The sequence below is a fragment of the Lipotes vexillifer genome, unplaced genomic scaffold (genome assembly GCF_000442215.2).
Source record: "Lipotes vexillifer unplaced genomic scaffold, Lipotes_vexillifer_v1.1 scaffold1002, whole genome shotgun sequence".
Taxonomy (NCBI): Eukaryota; Metazoa; Chordata; class Mammalia; order Artiodactyla; family Lipotidae; genus Lipotes; species Lipotes vexillifer.
The window spans coordinates 394253-414747 of NW_006796766.1; the positions used below are offsets into that span (position 1 = coordinate 394253).

The window sequence follows — 20495 nt, forward strand, 5'->3', positions numbered from 1 at the left end:
TGTAAGAACTAAAAGGGTGCTGGGGGAAATGAGGTAAATATATCGATTGTGGGGGAGTGTCCATATATTTTAGGTAATTCCTAGTAAATTAAATGACTTTTTTTTTTTTTTAAGAGAGAGATACCAGAAGACCTTCTAAGGCCTTTGCTGCCAACCCCTAGGGAGAGGGGGGAAATCTCAATTAACCAAAATCCAGAGAAAATTTAACGCTTCCTTTCTAGCTGGCCAAAGAAGTTAAGCCTGAAGTGAATTCTCCCAGGAATCAGATTCCCGGCCGTCGGTTGCACGCGCTAATCCGGGCCATCCTCATCTCACAGTGGGGAGCGCTGGAAACGGCTCCAGGGGCTTGGCCCGCTAAGCAGCATCCTCTGACAGTGGGTGAGTCCGCTCTCCCACTATCGTGATCCTGGAGCAAAGTCTACGCAGTGGTTCTCTGAGAGCCGGAGACACGCGTCGCGCGGAGAATCTGGGGGGACCCCGGCCCTGAGTTTTGAGCTTTGAACGCCCCGCCGTCTGAGATGGGAAGGCAGCTCCTCTCGCCCCAAACTCACCTGCTTTTTAGAACCACTTCCATCTACCCACTGGTCTCAGCTCCCAAAGGCATCCGCAGAATCCTCCACGGCCCAAGGTACACCGTGAAAGAGAAGACACGGTGGAGGGAGAGGTGGCTGGGAGGAGAGGTCACCAGGGTCCCCTCCCTGGCTTGGGGTGGTCGTCGGGGAAGGGGGCTGCTCGGCCCCTCCCCACTAAGCGGCGGGAATCCTCGCGGGGGCGCCTCACCGTGGGCGACAGGCACCGGCGAGGGAAGGACGCGCTGGAGGGGCTGCGTGCAAAAACTTTCCGTCCTCGAGCGCAACTCTGCGGGGAAGACCGTCCTTCCCACGGCCCCAAGTCGCGCCTCTCTCAGGCCATCCCCGACCCCTGCCCGCACGCCCAGCCCCTGCGACCCCGGCTCCCGGGTGCCGGCGGTGGCCACGGCGCTGCAGCATCTCAGGGCCGGGCGCTGCAGCCTCGAGTCCCGGCGCGCGGCCCCGCCCCCGGCGGCGGGCGTGCGGGCCCCGGGCCTCGGGGCGTCTCTCTGGTGCCCCTGGCGGCGGCGGACGCCGAGAGCCGAGCCGGGCCGGGCGCTGAACGCCGGCTCCTCCTCCTCGCTCTCTCCTCCTCCTCTGCCTCCCTCCCTCCCTCCCTCCCCCTTTCAGAACACTCAATGTCGGAACGTTCCGAAGATGACGTCGGAGCGTTCTCGAATCCCGTGTCTCTCGGCTGCTGCTGCCGAAGGAACAGGGAAAAAGCAACAAGAAGGAAGAGCAATGGCGACACTGGATCGCAAAGTGCCCAGTCCGGAGGCGTTTCTGGGCAAACCCTGGTCCTCCTGGATCGACGCCGCCAAATTACACTGCTCCGACAGTAAGAACCCCACCGCCTCCTCCTCCTTTTATTACCCTGTAACCTTTCCATTCACCTAGAGCCACTGGGAAAAAGTGTGTGTGTGGAGAGAGAGTGGCCCCCGGTGTCCTCCATGCTTCTCCCTCTCTCTAAATAAATACACACAGAGACAGATCATCAATGCACAGAGAGAGGCCCTGCTGCCAGGGCTGTCTGTCTGTCTGTCTGTGCCCGCTCCCCGTGGCAGCCCGCGGGGTGGGCTTTCACAGCCCCACGGTGTATCCGTTCAGAAGGCTACTCTGTTGCTGCTTGCATAGTTTTTTTGGTACCTATCTGGGCCAGGTAGATGGAAATACGGACTTGGGAGAAAATGTTGCATTGTCAATTTTTGAAAGATTTTCATATCCAGTATTTATATGGATCTGTTTGCAAATAAACACTCTCCCTCCCCCCCCTTGACTTTGGCTCCCCCCCCCTTTTTTTCTCTTTTTGTCCTTATTTTCTTTTTTCCTTTTCTTTTTCATCTGCAGATGTAGATTTAGAAGAGGCTGGAAAAGAGGGTGGAAAAAGCAGGGAGGTTATGAGGCTTAATAAAGAAGGTAAGTGGAGCTACTGGCATCTTAGTGTTAGCATGTGTGGCAGAATCTTCACAGGATTTCGACTATAATGTGAATTGTTCTGCTGGGTACAGAGTGACTAAGGCTTGTCAAAAATTGAGCACGCCCAGGTGACTACTGCTTCGTGTTAACTTCTTTCAAAGTATAAATACAACTGGGGGGTAGAGGCGGGGAGGTTGTTGACGGCAGAAGTTTCCTGCACTTCAGCTGGAGTCCACATTTGGACCTTCTGGTGCATATCTGCCGTTCGCCTTTGGAGCATCATTGCCAAATGGTGCGGGGTGGAAATCGCTGAAATGAGGAGCGGGGCTCCCTTCACAAGCACCCCAGCCTTCCTCGTGGGTAAATACACAACAATTTAATGAACCCGATGTGGTCAATCATCCCAGCAGCTGCTTCTCCACTCTCCCCTGAAAGCCATGGTACGTGGCAAACCTTTGCAGCAAGTTACGTTTGGCACACTTTGTGTTTGGTCACAGATTGTTATGTGGTGAGCAGCGTTAGGGGCATCTGTGTGTGCAGCCCCCAGTTGGTCACCCATCTCTGCTTCCCCAGCGTGGAATGGAAATACAGTACCTGAAATGGGACACAGTGAGTAGCTAGGTCATCCCAGGCGGAGGCAGGCGAGTGAAGCCACAGCCTACTGGAGCTGGGCATCAAACACACATGGTCGTCATAAATAAATCATAGCCTATTCGCGTTTGCAAGCCTGCCATATGTAACTCTGACCTGTGGGCTTCACATGGAGCAACTCCAGAGGCCACTTTCTGCTGAACAAATGGATGGGTTCATTTGAATTGTGATTTACTAACTGGTGTCTTGTAAACGTGGTTGGCTGAAATTGGGGGTGGGAGGAGGTGCAGGGGGGCAGAAGAGGTTGGCAGGAAGTGTTGAAAGAGTTCAGCCATAAGTAGGCCATAGGAGTCTGGCTCATCCAAAATGAATGGAGAAAAGGCCATTAGACACAAAAGAACGGTCTCCCTCGTAAACCACGGTGTCACCCTGGTAGGCAGCTGAAACCTGCTTGGAAAGTTGGAACTCATTTTGTGGATCACACCTCAGACAGTCGGTTTTCTGTGCCCAATCACTTCCTGACCATCCAGTGAGAGGAGAATTTGTGCTTCAGAAAAAATGACATGGAGGTTCAAATGCATGCACATTCAAGGACAGCGCTCTAGCATAATGTTTCTGCTAATTAAGCACTTTGGGAACGAAACCTTATTCTAAAGATGTTTGCTTCTAAATATCTTAGTGTGATCTTGACATGTGTCTTTAGGATGCACAAGGGAATGATGTCAAGTGGCTTTCTTACAAGCGGCAGCTTATTTGTGCACAATGTCCTTGTGTGTTGGCATTGGAAAGTATCTCTGGATACTTTCTCTGGAGATTGTTTTTCTTCACAAACTCTTAACATCTTTAAAAGCTTACGGGGGGCTTCTGTGGTGGCGCAGTGGTTGAGAGTCCGCCTGCCGATGCAGGGGACGCGGGTTCGTGCCCCGGTCCGGGAAGATCCCACATGCCACGGAGCGGCTGGGCCCGTGAGCCATGGCCGCTGAGCCTGCGCATCCTGAGCCTGTGCTCCGCAACGGGAGAGGCCACAACACTGAGAGGCCCGCGTACGGCAAAAAAAAAAAAAAAGAGATAATCCAAATATAAAAAATAAAATACAAGTATAACTCTTAGAGAGCACTGGCTTTCTTTGTGGGGAGGACCACTGGCAATGAACAGGTTTCCATGAAAGGAGATGAAGTTGTAAAAGCCTTTAAAGTTGAATAAAGGTCGTGGTATGGCCCAGAATTGGCACCTCTCAGACCTGCATGATAGATTATAACTATAGCACACAAAACTCATATTCTGCACCCTTCTCTGGGCTTCTGGTTCAAAAAATTCTCATTCTCAGATTCTCTTTGCCTCATGAGAAATAGATTCTTTTAAGGAAAGAAAAAATGTAAAGCTTTCCTCAGAAGTCACAAGTGGTACATCCTGCTTATTATATCCTTTTCCTGTAAAGGTACAAAGATTTAGCTCCTAATGATATGCATTTGCATTAAGGACCCCCACTGTTCAGTGTAACATGCAATTGCTGAGTTCGCCAAATAGCCATGGATGGGCTGAAATCTCTTTGTTCGTGGGCCTGGTGGAGCAGGTCTGGGTTAGCAATTCCTGGAGGTCTTCCTGGCATGTGCACACAGTTTTCTTTATGGATAGCGTATACATATATGAACTATATATCTCTTCCCCATGGTGAGGAGTTTAAAGGTTGAGCTGAGACTTGGTGTCAGGGTGTTTGGTTGCCGAAGTCCCCGGAAACCCTGGTTGCCTTAGTCTTGCTGTTGGCCTTCTTGTTGGAGTCATTGTGTGGCAGGTCTCAGGATGAATATGGTTGTGGATGGATCTCTGCAGGACAAACCGTGGCCTAGGTGTGACTGTGTTTCTCCGTGTGTGAGCATACATAGACCGACCGGGATGTCATCAACAGTAAGCAGGTCTTGAGATTTGTGCTTTAATAGCAATGAATAGATAAAGTTTAGGAATTCCAATTAAGAAATGAAGGTCTATGATCCAGATTTTGGGGTTTTTTTTATTGTGGTAAAATAAACATAACATAAAATTTACCATTTTAACCACTTTAAAGTCTACAATTCAGTGATACTAAGTACATTCACAGTGTTGTACAACCCTCAGCACCATCCATTTCCTGAACGTTTTCATCATCTCAACCAGAAACCCTGTCTCCATTGTATAATAATTTCCCAGTCCCCCTCCCCCAGGGCCGAGCCCTGGAAACCTCTGTTCTATTTTCTGTCTCTATGAAGTTGCCTATTCTAGATACTATATATTTGCAATATGTGTCCCTTTGTGTCCAACTTCTTTCACTCAGCATCATGTTTTCATTGTTCATCCGTGTGGCAGCGGGTATCGGAATTTCATTCCTTTTTATGACTGAGTAATATTCCATTGTATGTACATGCCATGTTTTGTTTATCCACTGTCTGTTGCTGGACATTTGGCTTGTTTCCACCTTTTGACTATCGTGAATAATGCTGCTGTGAACATTGTGATGTGATATTTTTTATAGACTAAGCTCAGGGAAAAAAATTAGGCTGGGAAAGTGAAAAAATCATCATTTTACCTTCTGCCTCCATCTGGCCACAGCTTCAGAAGATACAGGAAGGACTTGCCGACTTTTGAACAACCTGATTACTGTAAGATAATTCCTTCTGCGTTTCTTGAACCTTTTTCTACTTCAATTCTCCACGTATATCAGTATGAAATGTTAACTGAATGCTTTGAAATTTCTGTAGTAAAGTCTTCACATTCATGTTATTATTTTGTCCAAAGTTAGCTAAAATTATGGTCAAGAGGAATTTGGCAAATACTTTTGAACCTTGCCAGATCGTCACCTGGGTTCAGAAGGGGTTATTAATCCCGTGCTTGTGTGTGGTCATGTGGGGTTATATTGAGGGCAGCCTGAAGCGGTGAAGGGAGCAGGGGAGAGGACTTTAAGCCCTCTTCCTCATCCTGTATATGACCTTGGGAATATCACTTCCCTTGTCTGGGCCTGTTTTCTTTCTTGTCAAGTAAGGGAGTGGATTACAAGTCTCCTGAGGTCCCTTTGAGACCTCTGAACCTAAGTTTCTCTGTTGAATGTACCTACATTTGAGATGCAGTCATACTAGACAGGCTGTTTTTTGAAGAAACTTAAAAAAAAAAAAAAAAGAAAAAAGCCCTCACATTAAAAATACCTTACACTACTACATCCTGGGTTTATTTTCTCCTTTTATAATCTCTTGGTGGCAAACCTCACTGCATCTCCTACAAAAGCATATTGTGCTGCAAATAGTTTGTGAATGGTATGTGGCCTTTAGGACTCTGAGAAAACTGAGGGTCTGAGTCCAAAGCCCAGGGTGATGTGTTCCCCGTAGTGGAGAGGGGTTGACCTCAGTCAGCTTGGATCCATGAAGCACTGAGATTTCCTAAGAGGAGGAGTCCCAGAAACCTGATCAGCCTAATCTAATATGTGAGCTGCCATTATGATAGAAAATTCCAAGGCCATTCATCTAGCTAACCTTCTAAAATAATTTTCTCACTCCAGCTTCATAGATTTATTGGAAGACTTTTTTCAAGCTAATTGGGGAAAAGCTCTGTGATTTAGAAAGATGTCTCCCTTTTCTAATTGCCTCACCTGAACTTTTTTTTTAAGAACGTCATTTCATAAATAAGGACCAGGTGCCTATAGCTCGTAAGTGTCCTGGACTGTACAGGTTAGGAGATAATAACAGGGTTGTTGTAAGGATTTACTGAGGTAATACAAAGGGCTTAGCACAAAATAAGCGCTTAATGAATATGTGCCTTTATTATTTTTTAGACGTTATTTGGATTATCATCATCATGTATTAATGAAGCTAGTTCTAGAAAATTTTATTATTATAACCAACTAGGATTTTTAACTAATCAGTGATGAACAGAAAAGATATACTCAATCAGAAATTTCATTTTTAGAGTAAACCATGTTATACTTTTATAAAGCTAAGGATTTTTTAAAAACTGATTTCTGTGCTATCCATGCTTTTAATGGAGTACAGCTGATATGTAGTCGTTGATAACTTTTATCAAGAGCTAGAGAAAAATACTTTGGCATTTTGGGGCTTATGGCTGAGAAAGATTTACAAAGTTCTGTCTGGGGAACAGGAGGTGTAAAAAATAATTTTTTAAATAATCGATAAGTTGTTTAATCTGATCAGTGAAGATAGAAAGTCCTAATGGATCACTGTTTGGGTCTTTTGGAAGCCTACCCTCATTACTTCGGGCGCGCGCGTGTGTGTGTGTGTGTGTGTGTGTGTGCGTGTGCGTGTGCGTGTGCGTGTGTGTGTGTGTGTGTGTGTGTGTGTGTGTGAGTGTTCCCAGGTGTTTCGATTTGATGTAGGTAAACTTGTGGAATGCTTCCAGTTTGAAAACTGTTCAGGGACCAGTAAGATCTTGCTGTGACTGTGAGAGTTTGCTGTTCTCCTGAGATGCTGGTGGAGTCAGGCTGGTCTACAGGAGGAAGCACGGAACATGGGAATGTGTTCAACTCAAGTCTAGGAGTCTTGCGTTTATGGCTGGACGGGAGCAAGTCGGAGAAAAGATGGCAACTGACCTGGTAAGAATGCAGGGTTTTTAGAATCCAAACCAGGGAAGCCAGCGACAAGTGGTGGTGATTTCTAGTAAACTGCGGACAGTTCCCCTTTATCATCATACAGACAACTCCATTATCTATGCTAATAGGCGATAGGAAGACACCAAGTCCACAGATTATATCGATAAACCTCATCTCCGCCATTGATTTCAACTGCTTTCTCCATTAAGCCTACCTTCCTCCCCTTTTGCTAACGAGCAGCAACGTTTGCTCACTTTGGCGCTTCATTATCATCTCTCTTCTTTTGCCCAGTGCTTGGGATGAAAGGACATGAGAGACAGAGTGGCCTCAAGGTGGTAGGGAGGAAAGATGAAAAGGAGGAGAAGGGCTTGGAGAATGAATCAGCTCCACAGCTGCATCCCGCCGATGGAGGCAGGGGGGAGTGCCAGAACCACGGCGGCAAAGCCGAGGGAGGGGATTTCCAGCACCATCTAGTTTTGAAAATACAGAGCCTTTAAAATGACTGTCTCTTTAAATATACAAATATTTCCATGCGCCTGGGTTCTCATGTGGAGAAAATGTGGCTCTGGCTCCTTCCAGAAGGTACGGTTACCCTGTGCTGGGTTCTCGTCATGTGTCAGTCTACAAGAATGATGCTTTTATCTCTGGAAAATGTAGACTATTTCCCTCTCTCTTTCTATCTCATTTAAATGCTTCTTATTTTTTAAAAAATAATGTTCACGTGGTACAAAGTTGAGAAGGGTATGCAGTGAAAAGAAAGTCTCCCTTTTACCCTTGTCCCCAGTTGCTTGTGTATCTTTCCCAAGATAGTCTATGTGCATTCAACTAGACACATAGGTAGTTTTTCCTGCCTGCTTTCCCCACATGGCTGATAGCATCCTATAAGTATTGCCTAGTGTCTTGCCCTTTCCATTTATCTTAGGGAGTGGTCCACATCAGTTCATGAGGAGCTACTGTATTGTCTTTTTGGTGCCTGCTTAATGGGAGGATGGTTTAAGCCTCTGGGTGTCTTGCTTAGTTTTTAATACCCCCTCCTGCTTTCTTGGCCTCCATCGTGCATTTGAGACTGACAGTGGGACAGCACTGGGCTAGGCCTGGGGGGACAGCAGTGAAAAAGCGCAGCCCTTGCATTGTGGCGCTCCCATCCTAGCAGCCAAGGCAGACGTAAAAAGTCGTGGCGACCGTGGTGAGTGTCCTGAAAGGGAAAATTGGGGTACTGTTGGAAAGCATGACAGGGGGCCTAATTTAGGTTAGGGGTTCAGTGAACGCCTCCCTGAGGAAATCTTATTTATGCCGAAACCTGGAGAACGAATGGAAGTTATCCATATGCGGGGCTGGGTGGGACGGAGTTAAAGGAAACAACATGTGTGCAGGCCCAAAGTGAGAGAATGTAGAATGTTCTAGAAACTAAAAAGTCTGTTGCTGGTGTGATGATAGCAGAGCAGAGAGTGGTCTAAAGTTTCTCAGCAGCAACACTGCTTCTTTGTAGCAGCATCCCTAGCCTCTGTCACTAGATTCCAGTGGCACCTACCCCTCCCTTGAATTGAAAAAACCAAAAATGTCTCCAGACATTGCCCAAGGTCCTGGGAATGGGGTGGCGGAGCACCAAATCACCCTGATAGAGAATCAGTGGTGTAAGGTGAGGCTAGAAAGGCTAAGAACACGAGAAAAATAGACTCAACAATATTCTGCTACCATCTTTCTGTTTCTTAGGCCTAAGTTCCCGGTGAGGCAGCCTTACTGAATGCTTAGCAAGCAAGCGTGGAGCAGTGACTGTCCCCTGCACGGTGCTACCTTTGGGAGCATGTAAAGAGGGAAGACCCCATCCCTCACGGAGTTCTCGGTTTCCGAGACGACCCCTCCAAACCTTTGTGTCCATTCTGTAGTAAATGGTGACAGCACTGAGATTCAGGTTCTAATTCCGGGTGGCCCAGCCCTCCCTCACTGCGGGTGGAGGAGACCCCAGGGCGCCGATTCGGATAATGATGGCATTTATTGTACGGGGGTCCCTGATGTCAGAAGCGTCACGGCGAAGCATTAAGGATTTCAGTTTATATTTAAAGTCAGGCTGGAAATACAACTGGCGGTTGATTACCCGTGGGATTTGTCTGAAATGGGGATCCACATGCTGGAGAGCAAAGCGGCTGGTTTCAGGATTTCCACATTAAGGATTAGAAAATAGGAAGGGCAGAGGAGGATCGGATTCCTGAGGGCTCTGGCCTGTGTGCCAAGTGGTCTGTGGCATTATTTAGGCCTGGAAGGCCATGTTCACTCTAGCCAGTGGCTCACAGAGGCCTGCTGCCTCCGCTTCAGAAGTGATTTAGGGAAGTTAGGCAGATTTGGGTTTTGCCTGGTTTTCTGTGTACATTGTGTTTATATCCTTTGGGCTAAGCTTTCATTCATGACGCTTTGTTTCATTCATGACATCCTTTGGAAGTAGACATAAAGTGGTAGCAGCAGACACAGGGAGACCCTGTCCTAATCAAATCCCTTTTATCCAAGGACCCCATCCTCTGAGGTGGCCCAGTGTTCATGTCTGGAAACTAGGGTCATTTAGTGACTGCAATAGAAGTGACATCACCAAGATGGTGACATAGGTCATTCCCGACTTTGCCCCTCCTCACAAGAACAACTACCAACTATTCATGGACAAGACACCACTGGAGAAAATCCTAGAACACAGGGGTGAGGCTGAAGCACACCCCTGCGCCACAGAGAGCAAGACAGGTGGCTTTAGAAGAGTCAGAGGAGCAGCTACACATGACTGCGTGCCCCTGCCCCAGGCCAGCAGCACCCTTGAGGAGAGGCTGCCCCTCTCCTTGCAGAGGACCGCAGGGACATCCACACCCACCCCCCGCAGTGCGTGGGTCACTTCTTGGGAGCCCTGACGCCAGTCTTGCCTCGCAGGGACCATGGGGGAATCTCCAGGGCTTGACCACTGGGAGTCCAATCATGACCGCAGCAATCAAAGGTAGCTCTGATGGAGAGGGAGAGGGTTGGCCGGTGGGTTGACCTTTTTCCGAACTGTAGAAACTGAATGTCAAGGACTGACTTCCGTGTGTGTCTCTCTCCTAAAATTCTTGGTGCGATGTTCTGCCGAGGTTGGGCTCCCAGCTAATGCTGGTTGGCTGGCTCTCTCTTACTGTCTCCTGTGGCAGAGCTCAGATTGGCCACATCAGCCAAATGGACTTGGATTTGGACCCTGAGGCACTTGAACTAATGGTGAGAGCCTAGGAAAGCACTTCCTGCAAGTGAGCTGAGGCCGAGGACCCTTACCATGCCAGCGTTAGACTTGGCTACGCAGTTGCCTCTAAGTCAAGCTGGAATTCCCCTGTGGGGAAAGCTTTTGTTTTTATGTGGATGCTTTATCTTTGTACCTGTGGTTTCATAACACAATTCTGCTTGCCAGTTTCAGGGATCAGGTGCTTAAAGAAAAAAGGAAACCAAGTAAATACTCTCTAGGGCAGGACAGAGTAACATCAGGAAGATAAAAGTGACTCAGTGACAGGCTCCTTGAACATAGAAGCAGTTATCAGTGTACCTGTTCTGTGATGCCAGTTGCGGTTCTCTGAACATTAACAGTTCAAGGACCCCTTTTGCCGGGGGATTGTGGGAGCAGGGGAGCTCTGTGACCCTGCCGCAATACACCAATAGGTCATGGAGTCCTGGGTTGGGGGTGGGGAGACAGGACATCCAAACTGATGACACTAACCAGGGTATGGAAGATGGTTGAGACACATTCCTAGTTTGGTTGTATCAGACCAAGGTGGTGTCTAGCTCTTTTTCAGAGCATAGTGGCCACAAAAAGGCAAATACGATATGATTTCACTTATATGAGGTTCCTAGAGGAGTTATATTCATTGAGACAGAGAGTAGAATGGGGGTTGCCGGGGACTGAGGGAGGGGAGAAGTGGAGAATTTGTGTCTAATGGGTACAGAGTTCCAGCTGGGAAAGATGAAAAAGTTCTGGAGATAGATGGCGGTGACAGTGAACTGAACATGTAAAAATGGCTAAAACGGTAAATTTTTATGTTATGTATATTTTATCACAAAAGTGCATTGGCATTGCAGGCTTAGAAGCTTCATGGAGCATTATTTAAATCTGGACTCAGCCACTTCGTAGCTGTGTAATGGGATAACTTTTCTGAGCCTCAATTTCCTCATTTTCAGAATAGGAATAATAGCAGCTCTCAGGGTTGATGTGAAAACACATGAGATACTATGTGGCATACAGTAGGTACTCAATAATGTAAACTTCTCTTATGATGACTGTCACTTTTACCATGCACGTGGGTCCTCTTCCTTGCCTTAGCCGAGCTGCCACTTCCAGGGGACAGACGGCATCCTTACTGCTCCAGGAGTGTGCCTTGGCTCACTAGGCATCTTTGGTCAATATTTTGTCCCTCATGCTTTAAGGATGCCAGGAATAAAAACAAGAAGAGTTGGACCCATGTCCCTGTGCTGTGAGTTTTCAAGGGCAAGTCAGTTTCAGTTTTTTCCAAAGTGTGGTCATTTGGGGGACCCTGTGTTGAAATCACCTAGGTACTTAGCATCCCAGGCTGCAGTGACACTGAATCTCAAGCACTCAGAGTGGAACACAAGAATGTGCATTTTAACACGCTCCCTAGGTGGCTCTGATGTTTACTGAACTTTGGTTACAGGAAGTGGCTCTCGACCCTGCCCACCTTGGGAATCCTTTGTGAAGCTCTTTAAAGGCTGAGGCGCCAGGACCACTCCCAGACACTTGGATTCCGTAGGTCCAGTTTAAGGGGTTCTGGGGAGCTGCTTATATGTTTTTAAAAATGTCTTCTTCTTCTTCTTATTTTTATTATTATTATGTGTTTTTAAAAATAACAATCCTAGCTGCCGTTTACTGGGCATCGAGTAAGTGCCAGACATAGAGCTAAATGTGCATTTTTCTCATTTAACCCTCATGACACTCTACAAGGCAATTCCTGTATCAACCTCATTTTAGCGATTAGGAAACTGAAGCTCTCAGCGAGGTTAAGTGATTTACCCAAGGTGATACAGCAGGGAGGGAGAAGAGCTGGGATTTGAACCCAGACGCAGGCTGATTCCAGAGGCAGTACTCTTAAGCACTGAGTCATAATGTTGCCCTAGGAGCAGGGCTAGGACTAAGGGGAGGCCGGCGGGGCCCCCAGAACACACATTTAAAGACGCACACACAGGCTCCTGCAAATGCAGAGCGAGGGCCTCCTTAAATGCTGCACCCGAGCACCTCACTCACCTCACCCTAGCCCTGCCTCAAAGAGCATGTTCTTTAAGCAAAATGGTTATAGTGTTCTTCCCCCTCATGTGTGTAAGCCTGTGGCCTGCTGATCGGGCCCCAGGTCTCCCCCTCAGTGAAATGCTTTCTCATCCCAAGGCCCCAGCTCTGGGACCTCTGTGGTCAGAGCCCTGGCCTCAGGGAACTCTCAGGAGCTGACTTAAACTGTTCCTTTTTGGGAGAAGGTGTTAGCAGAGATGGTTGCCAAGCAACTCCGGGGGCATCTATCTACAGTGATGATCTCTCTTTTTTTTCCCCCTTCTGAACATCTTCTAGGCCGCTTTTTAGTTTCCCTCTTGGCAGTGGGATTGTTAGTGATTTCATGAAGGGTGTGCTCCTTTGGATGATGGAACGGAGATTCCTTTTCAATACCCTCCAGTTAGAGGTGACCTATTGATGGGCGATGCGCCTGCTAAGTGGGTGTGAAAGACCTTTGCCTTCTTCAGCCACAGAGATACCCTAGCTGTGACTGGCTCTGAGGGGCAGTGACAAGGAAGAGTCTGTGACTGGACTGGCTGAGAGAGGCACAGAATGCATCTCCCACATGGGGATAGGGCGACGTGGTGACGTTCAGGTCCGTGACTCTGGATTTCGCCTACTCCCCATTAACTAGGGTACTTAGCATTTTGTACGTGGGGACCTGGCTGGTCCTCAAGGAACTGGATGAAGATCTCTCTCTCTCTCTCTCTCTCTCTCTCTCTGTCTCAGTGATTTTAGAGACCAGTGGATCCCTCGACATGTGTTTCCTCTTCAGCGCTGTCCCTCCTACGCAGTTCCCTCATCAGCGTGGGGTTTCAGGTGACCTTTGATGGGCCCTAGTCCCTTGGTCTGCTGGCCGGTGTTTTGATCCTCCTGAAGAGGCCCAGAGCTTGTGAGCTGGAACACCTTTCCCACATGACGGAGTCTGCCGCAGACTGTCAGGAAGAAAGGGGAGCACTGAGAAAGTGAAACCGGTCACGTTTGGGTGAGGCTGGTTCCATTCGGCCCACCCACCAATGACAGCCCGTGAGCCTCGTCCCCAGACTCCAGGCTTCTGTTCCTTGGCACTACACCCTTGACCTTGACCGTTGTGTCCTTCCTCACCGTCTTTTGCAGAAGCAGGGCAAATGGACTCAAATGAGTCCTGCCACTTTCAGAGGCTCAGACCAAACACGTAATGGCAGAAGACCTTTGAAAAGAGAGATGGCTCTGTTTTGTGCAAACCCAATATAGAATAATCCAGCCTTGGACCGATTAGGGGGCTGTTTACTTTCCAAACGAAATTATTGGGGATTTCATTAGATAGTAGACTGCCCTTGAGCTTTTTGAACACCTTATTTTCTTTTCCAAAGTTTTGGTGATGCCCACTTTTTTTTTTTTTTTTGCGGTATGCGGGCCTCTCACTGTTGTGGCCTCTCCCGTTGCGGAGCACAGGCTCCGGACGCGCAGGCTCAGCGGCCATGGCTCATGAGCCCAGCCGCTCCGCGGCATGTGGGATCTTCCCGGACCGGGGCACGAACCCGCGTCCCCTGCATCGGCAGGCGGACTCTCAACCACTGTGCCACCAGGGAAGCCCGATGCCCACTTTTTAATTAATTAATTTATTTTTTCTGGGTTGGGTCTTCGTTTCTGTGCGAGGGCTTTCTCTAGTTGTGGCAAGCGGGGGCCATTCTTCATCGCGGTGCGCGGGCCTCTCACTATCGCGGCCTCTTGTTGCGGAGCACAGGCTTCAGACGTGCTGGCTCAGTAGTTGTGGCTCACGGGCCCAGTTGCTCCGCGGCATGTGGGATCTTCCCGGACCAGAGCTCGAACCCGTGTCCCCTGCATTAGCAGGCAGATTCTCAACCTCTGCGCCACCAGGGAAGCCCGGTGATGCCCACTTTTAGGCCTCTCCTGCCAGCCCCTCCCAGCTCCCCCCTTCCCTCCAGGGTTTGCTCTGTGGCAACCCACCCTTCTCCTTGCTCACGCCTCTGGCATACTGCATTGGACAGCCCCTCACAGGCATCCTTACTGCACCCCCAGTCCCCCCCAGACCCAGTGCAAGTGCAGAGCCTTCTTTGTATCTTCCCTTAGCCAGTAGCTCGAGAAAGACCCTCCCTCCCTCTGTCCTCCCCTCCCCGCTCCGCGTAAGAGCAGTCCCCTGCCTCTCTCCCATCCCTCCTGGCCCTGAGCCCCCATCCCAGGCTAGCCCGCCTCATAGCCAACCTAGGTTTTTATAATAGCTGCTTAATTGGCCTCCCTGTCTCCGTCTTCCCAGCATACCAATTCAAAATTAATCTCCCGAAAAGTCACGTTTTATCAGGTTGTTCCTGGAATGAAAACCCATCATCACTTCCCCATTGACCACAGTTAACGCAGTGTTCCAGGTCCCCTGTGCCTCAGTCCCTTCAAATCCTGACAGGCGGTTTGCCCCTTATGAGCCCCGTGTGCCCGTCTTTGGTCTTTGCCTTCCTCTCGTTCTGCGGGGCCCAAGCCCCAAACACTCTGAGGGAGCTTCCCCAGCTTCTCAGGCTGCGCAGCCCGTGCCTCCTGTGGACCCCGTGCTGCTGGCCGTACCCATCATGCACTTTAGCCCCTACATCGTACACTTCCTGGCCATTCCATTGCTCACCTGATGTATTATTTTCACAACTGCATTATAATCTTGTGGATTTGGGGGGAAGGGAGGAGGGACCACATCATCCCTTTTTCTTTCCTGAGTTATTTTCAACTAATAAGAGTGTTACAATTCAGCTAGACATCCAGTTTGGTTTTCAGGTACGTGTCTTGCGAGACCTGTATTTTTATTTCTTTTTTTTCTTTTTAATGTGGTAAAATACAAATAACATAAAATTTACCGTCTTAACCCTTTTTAAGGCTACAGTTCAGGAGTGTTAAGTACTTTCACATCGTCGTGCACCTAATCTCCAGAACTCTTTTCATCTCGTAAAACTGAAACTCTGTATCCTCTAAACAACTGTACATTTATATTTTCGTTTTTAAAAGCAGTCTGGAGATGACCTGTGAGTTTCTTTGATTTAGCACCTGAGTTTTTGAAGTTGTTGAGATTCTAAGAACTGGCAGGCCTCCTGAAGTTTCTGTTCAGGTGACTATTTGGAGCCACGATGCAAAAAGGCCCAGTTCAGCACAGGGTGTTGCAGCCCCAGGATCCTCCGTGAGTTCCTACGTCAGTGGTGAAAATGCAGTGCAAAAGCACTGTAGTTTGGGCCCAGCGTCACAGACACCTTTGAGCAGCCTGAAGTTTCTCCGTTCGGATTTGCTGATAAACCCAACCCCCTGCAGCCTTGTTTCTTTTTTGCCCCACCATCTTAATGTTAAAATTAAAAATTTTCCCATGTATAAAAAAAGTTGAGATAATAGTACCACGGTCATTCATATACGCACCCCTTAGAGTTAAAAATCAGTTCACATTTTATCTGATTTCTTATAAAGATACATATTTCTGTACCCTTTGAAGATCAGTTGTAGACATCATGCCACTTCACCTCTAAATATTTATCATTTTGACACATCTTGATTGTGTAACCTTGAGCTACTCACTTAAGTTCTCAGAGCCTCACCTTATATAAGTATGTATGTGTGCTTTTGCTGAACCATTTGGAAGTAAGTCACAGCATGACACTTCACCTCTAAATACTTCAGCATGCATCTCCTAAAAATAAAAGCATCCTCCAACATAATCATAATACCAGTATCACACTTAGAAAACTAGTGGTAAGCCCCTAATAGCACCTACTATTCAGTTTGTATTCAAATTTCCCCCATTGTCTGTCCCCGCCCCCTTCAAAAAGTTTATAGCTGCTTTTTTCCGTAGATGTTTCTTAAATATGTATCCAGGATCCCATCAAGGTTCATGCATTACAGTTGGTTTTTATGTCTGTTTAGTCACTTTAAATCTAGAAGAGTGCCCCCGTGGATGTGTGTGTATATATGTATAGATATATACAATATATGCATATGTATATATTTCTGTATATACATATATAAAACATTGCTGTTTAAATTGCTTCCCATTCTGATCTGTCTGATCACTTCCTCGTGGTGTCATTTACCTTCTTTCTCTATGCCCTGTTTTCCCTCCATACTGGAAGTTAAGAGCTGAAGTCTCAGATTCAGGCTCGACATTTTGGAAAGAATACGTCCAGGTGATTCTGAGGGCTTCGTTAAACATCTCATCAGGGGCACATGATGTCCGGGGTCCCATTATTAGGTATTGATCACTTGGAAAGGTGGTGACCACCTCTCCACTGCAAAGATATGTTTTCCTTCTGCAATTAGCATGCCATTCTGTGGGTTATGCTCTGGCACCGAGAGAGAACCCTGTTCCCCAAAAAGAAATTTCTTGGAATCATCTTAGCCTCCATTGATGATCCTTGCTGGATCAGTTATTTCTTTGGGGGTCGTGGAATGGTCATTTTCAAATTCTGCCATTCTGGGAATTTCCTGGCAGTCCAACAGTTAGGACTCCTTGCTTTCACTGCCGAGGGCGCAGGTTCAATCCCTGGTCGGGGAACTAAGACCCCGCAAGCCACGTGGTGCAGCCAAAAAACAAAAAAACAAGTTCTGTCATTCTGATCTACACTTACTGGCTGGCATTCATCTACAAAGACCTCTTTCTCATCAACAGGGATGAACTATTAAGTTCCTCCTAAAAAGGCAGAGTTGCATTTCCCCCTCTAATTACCAATTTTCAGAGTAAAGAGTTGAACACCCATGGTTTGAGCTAGGGAGGGCGAGGGCAAGGACTGGGCATATTTCAATAAGATGCATGAATAGTGTGAAAACCCATAATCAATGGGAAATTCTAGATAGCTAGAGTGAGCTTTGTATGCAAAGCTCAGAAGTAAAGTATGACCACATCTTGGTTGGTAGAGTGTGAGTTTAAAAACATTGAGAGGGCTTCCCTGGTGGCGCAGTGCTTGAGAGTCCGCCTGCCGATGCAGGAGACGCGGGTTCGTGCCCCGTTTCGGGAGGATCCCACATGCCGCGGAGCGGCTGGGCCCGTGAGCCATGGCCACTGAGCCTGCGCGTCCGGAGCCTGTGCTCCGCAAATGGGAGAGGCCACAACAGTGAGAGGCCCGCATAACGCAAGAAAAAAAAAAAAAAACGTTTTCCCACAGGCTCAAGTGACCCTCTCCTTTAATTTGGGGAAGGAAGAAGATAATTACACTTAAAATAACCTCTCTCCCATCTTCCAGCAGGAGCCCAGCATTTAGCCTGGGTCCGGTGAACTGCTGAAGTTAATGGCAAACCAGGATGAGTGGTGCTCCTTAGCTTCTGAAGCTAGAGCAGTGCTTCCTGCATCACCCATTCACTAGAAAGTGACCAACCGCCCAGGCACTGGGTGGGGCAGTGTGCAGGATGCACGGGTGCCATAGCCCCGACCCTGCCTTCCAGGAACTCCGGACTGAAATGTGAATTTCATTCACGTTGTGAATGTGGCTTGAATGAGTGGGGCCCAGGGAAGGAAGAGGTTTCAGTCTGCTGCCTGCATGACCTTTGACCTGGGGGAAGGGGCTCTTTGCTTTGTGGGTCTATCTGGAGCACAGCGAAGGGTGTATAATTGGAGCCAAGTTATTGTTTGTGGAATGAGTGAATGAATGAATGAATGAATGACTGCTTCATCATGGATGGCTAGGACTTGAACTAGGCCTAATGAGGGCTGTGAGTTCCCCCAGACAGTCGCTTTTGGAAAAAGGAGTTAGGGTGAGTCCTGGATGTGCCATGAGTACTGAAGAGAAACAGTTTGTAATATATTCCAGTGGCACACCCACTCAGTACCCACAACACAATTTAGTTTTTTATGGTGTTTTGAGGAAACAGGCGCCTTTTTTGTCTGGTAATGTTTGTTGCTGTCTCTGTTCATTGTACTGGGAGGAGGGTCAGTGTCTCTCTGTCTTTCACACACACACACACACATTTTTAGGTCTTAATGCTCTGGAAGTTAATCTGGAAGTTCTTTTCTATCACAACCAATGTTGTGCTAGTAAATGCTTAACAACCCGCTCTCTAAACAAATTTGCACATGTACCTGTATAGGTTTATTATACATTTACTGATAAAAGGCTGTTTAGCATACAATTTATAAATCATTCAATATTTAATGCTCTTTATGGTAAATTTCATATCATCAGTTGATTCTTGCAGAAATCTTTTGTTGATTTTTGCCAAATTCTTATGCCTCCGGCTGAGCTAAGGTCGAAATTGACAAACAAGTGTCCATCTGACATAAGTGCTGGTTGATATTTTCATTTAAGTCCTTGGGGAAGATGAAAGTGAAAGAACAAAGATGTATGTGGGAACTTTGCTTGATTGTTGGTGACAAGAGTGACTTCCTTGCTGAATTGGATAATAGTTCTCAAGTGCTACCAAGAGAATATGGCCTCACTTTTGTGTTTCTTCAAATACAGCTATCAACATGATATACTTTTCTTCTTTTTTTTTAAATTGGAGTATAGTTGATTTACAATGTTGTGTTAATTACTGCTGTACAGCAAAGTGACTCAGTTATACATATATACGCATTTGTTTTCATATTGTTTTTCATTATGGTTTATCACAGGATAGTGACTATAGTTCCCTGTGCTATATAGTAGGACCTTGTTGTTTACCCGTTCCATATATACCAGTTTGCATCTGCTAATCCCAAACTCCCAGTCCATCCCTCTCCCAGCCCCTCCCCCATGGCAACCACCAGTGTATTCTCTATTGACATGATATACTTTTAAATTTGCATTACCAACGTTTTCTCCGTCACCTTCTTAAAACTAGGTAATCGAATAATAAATCAAGCCCTGATTTGTAGCATTTGATGATTTCTGTGGTGTAAGCTCTCCTGTCACTACATTTCAAGCCATCAGTATGCTATCACTGAACTCAGAGTTGGGAAGAGATGTGCATTAGAACACTTAACGTAGGATTTCCTCCTCCGTGCAGATAGAGCAGATGTAAAGAACTTCAAGAGCAGCAGTTGGCAGGCTATGGCCCATCAGTGAAATCCTTGTCACCTGGCTCTGAAAATAACGTTTTATTGGAACACAGCCATGTTGAGTAATGTATGTATTGTCTCTGGTTACTTTTGCACTCACCACCATGGTAGAGTGGAATGGCTGAGCAGAGACCCTCAGAACCTAAAATATTTACTGCCTGGCCCTTTCTAGAGAAAGTTCTCAACCCCTGCTCAAAGCATAGATAATAGTAAAATGTAGCAAGGTGAATAGAAGTGGTAACTTTTGAGTATTTATTCTATTTTTTAAATATAATACATTTAATTTGAGCTTATATAATTTTTAATCATTTCCTAATTGGCTCACCAGATTCCTGAAAATTTAATAATCTGCTCTTGTGAGCCTGTATAGGCCAGTCCCAGTTCACCAGTGAAATGCTTTGAGGGGTTCAGCTTGTAGTGCCAAAAAATGAAGCTCTCACTATTAGGAAGAAGCAGCTGACAGCACCAGATTGGAGGGGGAGCCACAATGAGAGGGACTGGAGCTGCTTGAAATTGTGGTCTAATTGTCCACAGAAATCAGAAGAAAGCATTTTTGAGGTTAGTTTTCATATATTTTTTTTCCCCTTCTTAGGGTCTGGGGTTTGTTTTGGTTTTTCAAATGAGTTTTCTTCAGAGCTAATTTAAAAACTCAATACAGCCTGCGTTTCTGACCAAATTTTGCATGCATCTGTCTCAAGCCCATTTAGGCCCTGACAGACGCCCAGCAGCTTTCTGAGCTCCCACAGATGTTCTGTGTCCCGAGAAAGGAGGACTTCCTGTTGCTGGCCGAGAGTGAGAGGCGAGGTGGTCCCAGCCGTTGCCTTGTGCAGGGGTTTTCCTTGCTACCACTTCCTGCCGGGTGCCTTTGAATGGATTACAGATGGTTAGAAAAGACTTCTTGGCACAGCGAGAGGACCAGTCTCCAGTGCTTTGTGGGGAAGGATTTATAACAGGATGGTAGTTGATGCTGACCCAGAACGGGCCTGGCTGCCCAGCCTTCCTGGGGAAACCAGCTGCCTGTGGGTGGAGGGAAGGGCAGGGAGAAGGGGATGTTTACATTCACGTGGCACCTTTCATCCCGGGGCGGGGGGGGGGGGG

General features: G+C 47.2%; 1 protein-coding gene across 3 annotated transcripts in view; it reads left to right on the forward strand.

Moving 5' to 3' along the window:
* The first annotated feature begins 232 nt into the window (after positions 1-232).
* The window catches only part of ATXN7L1 (ataxin 7 like 1), a 245187-nt gene continuing 224924 nt past the window's right edge, over positions 233-20495 (forward strand). The window contains exons 1-3 of one of the 3 annotated variants that reach the window (XM_007468976.1): positions 233-378; positions 1200-1407; positions 1917-1985. In XM_007468976.1, the coding sequence (XP_007469038.1) occupies positions 1227-1407; positions 1917-1985 (250 nt within the window). In that variant the 5' untranslated portion in view covers positions 233-378; positions 1200-1226. Of the gene's footprint in view, positions 379-1199; positions 1408-1916; positions 1986-20495 lie in introns of those variants that run through there. The other 2 variants (XM_007468978.1, XM_007468977.1) reach the window with 2 other exon arrangements.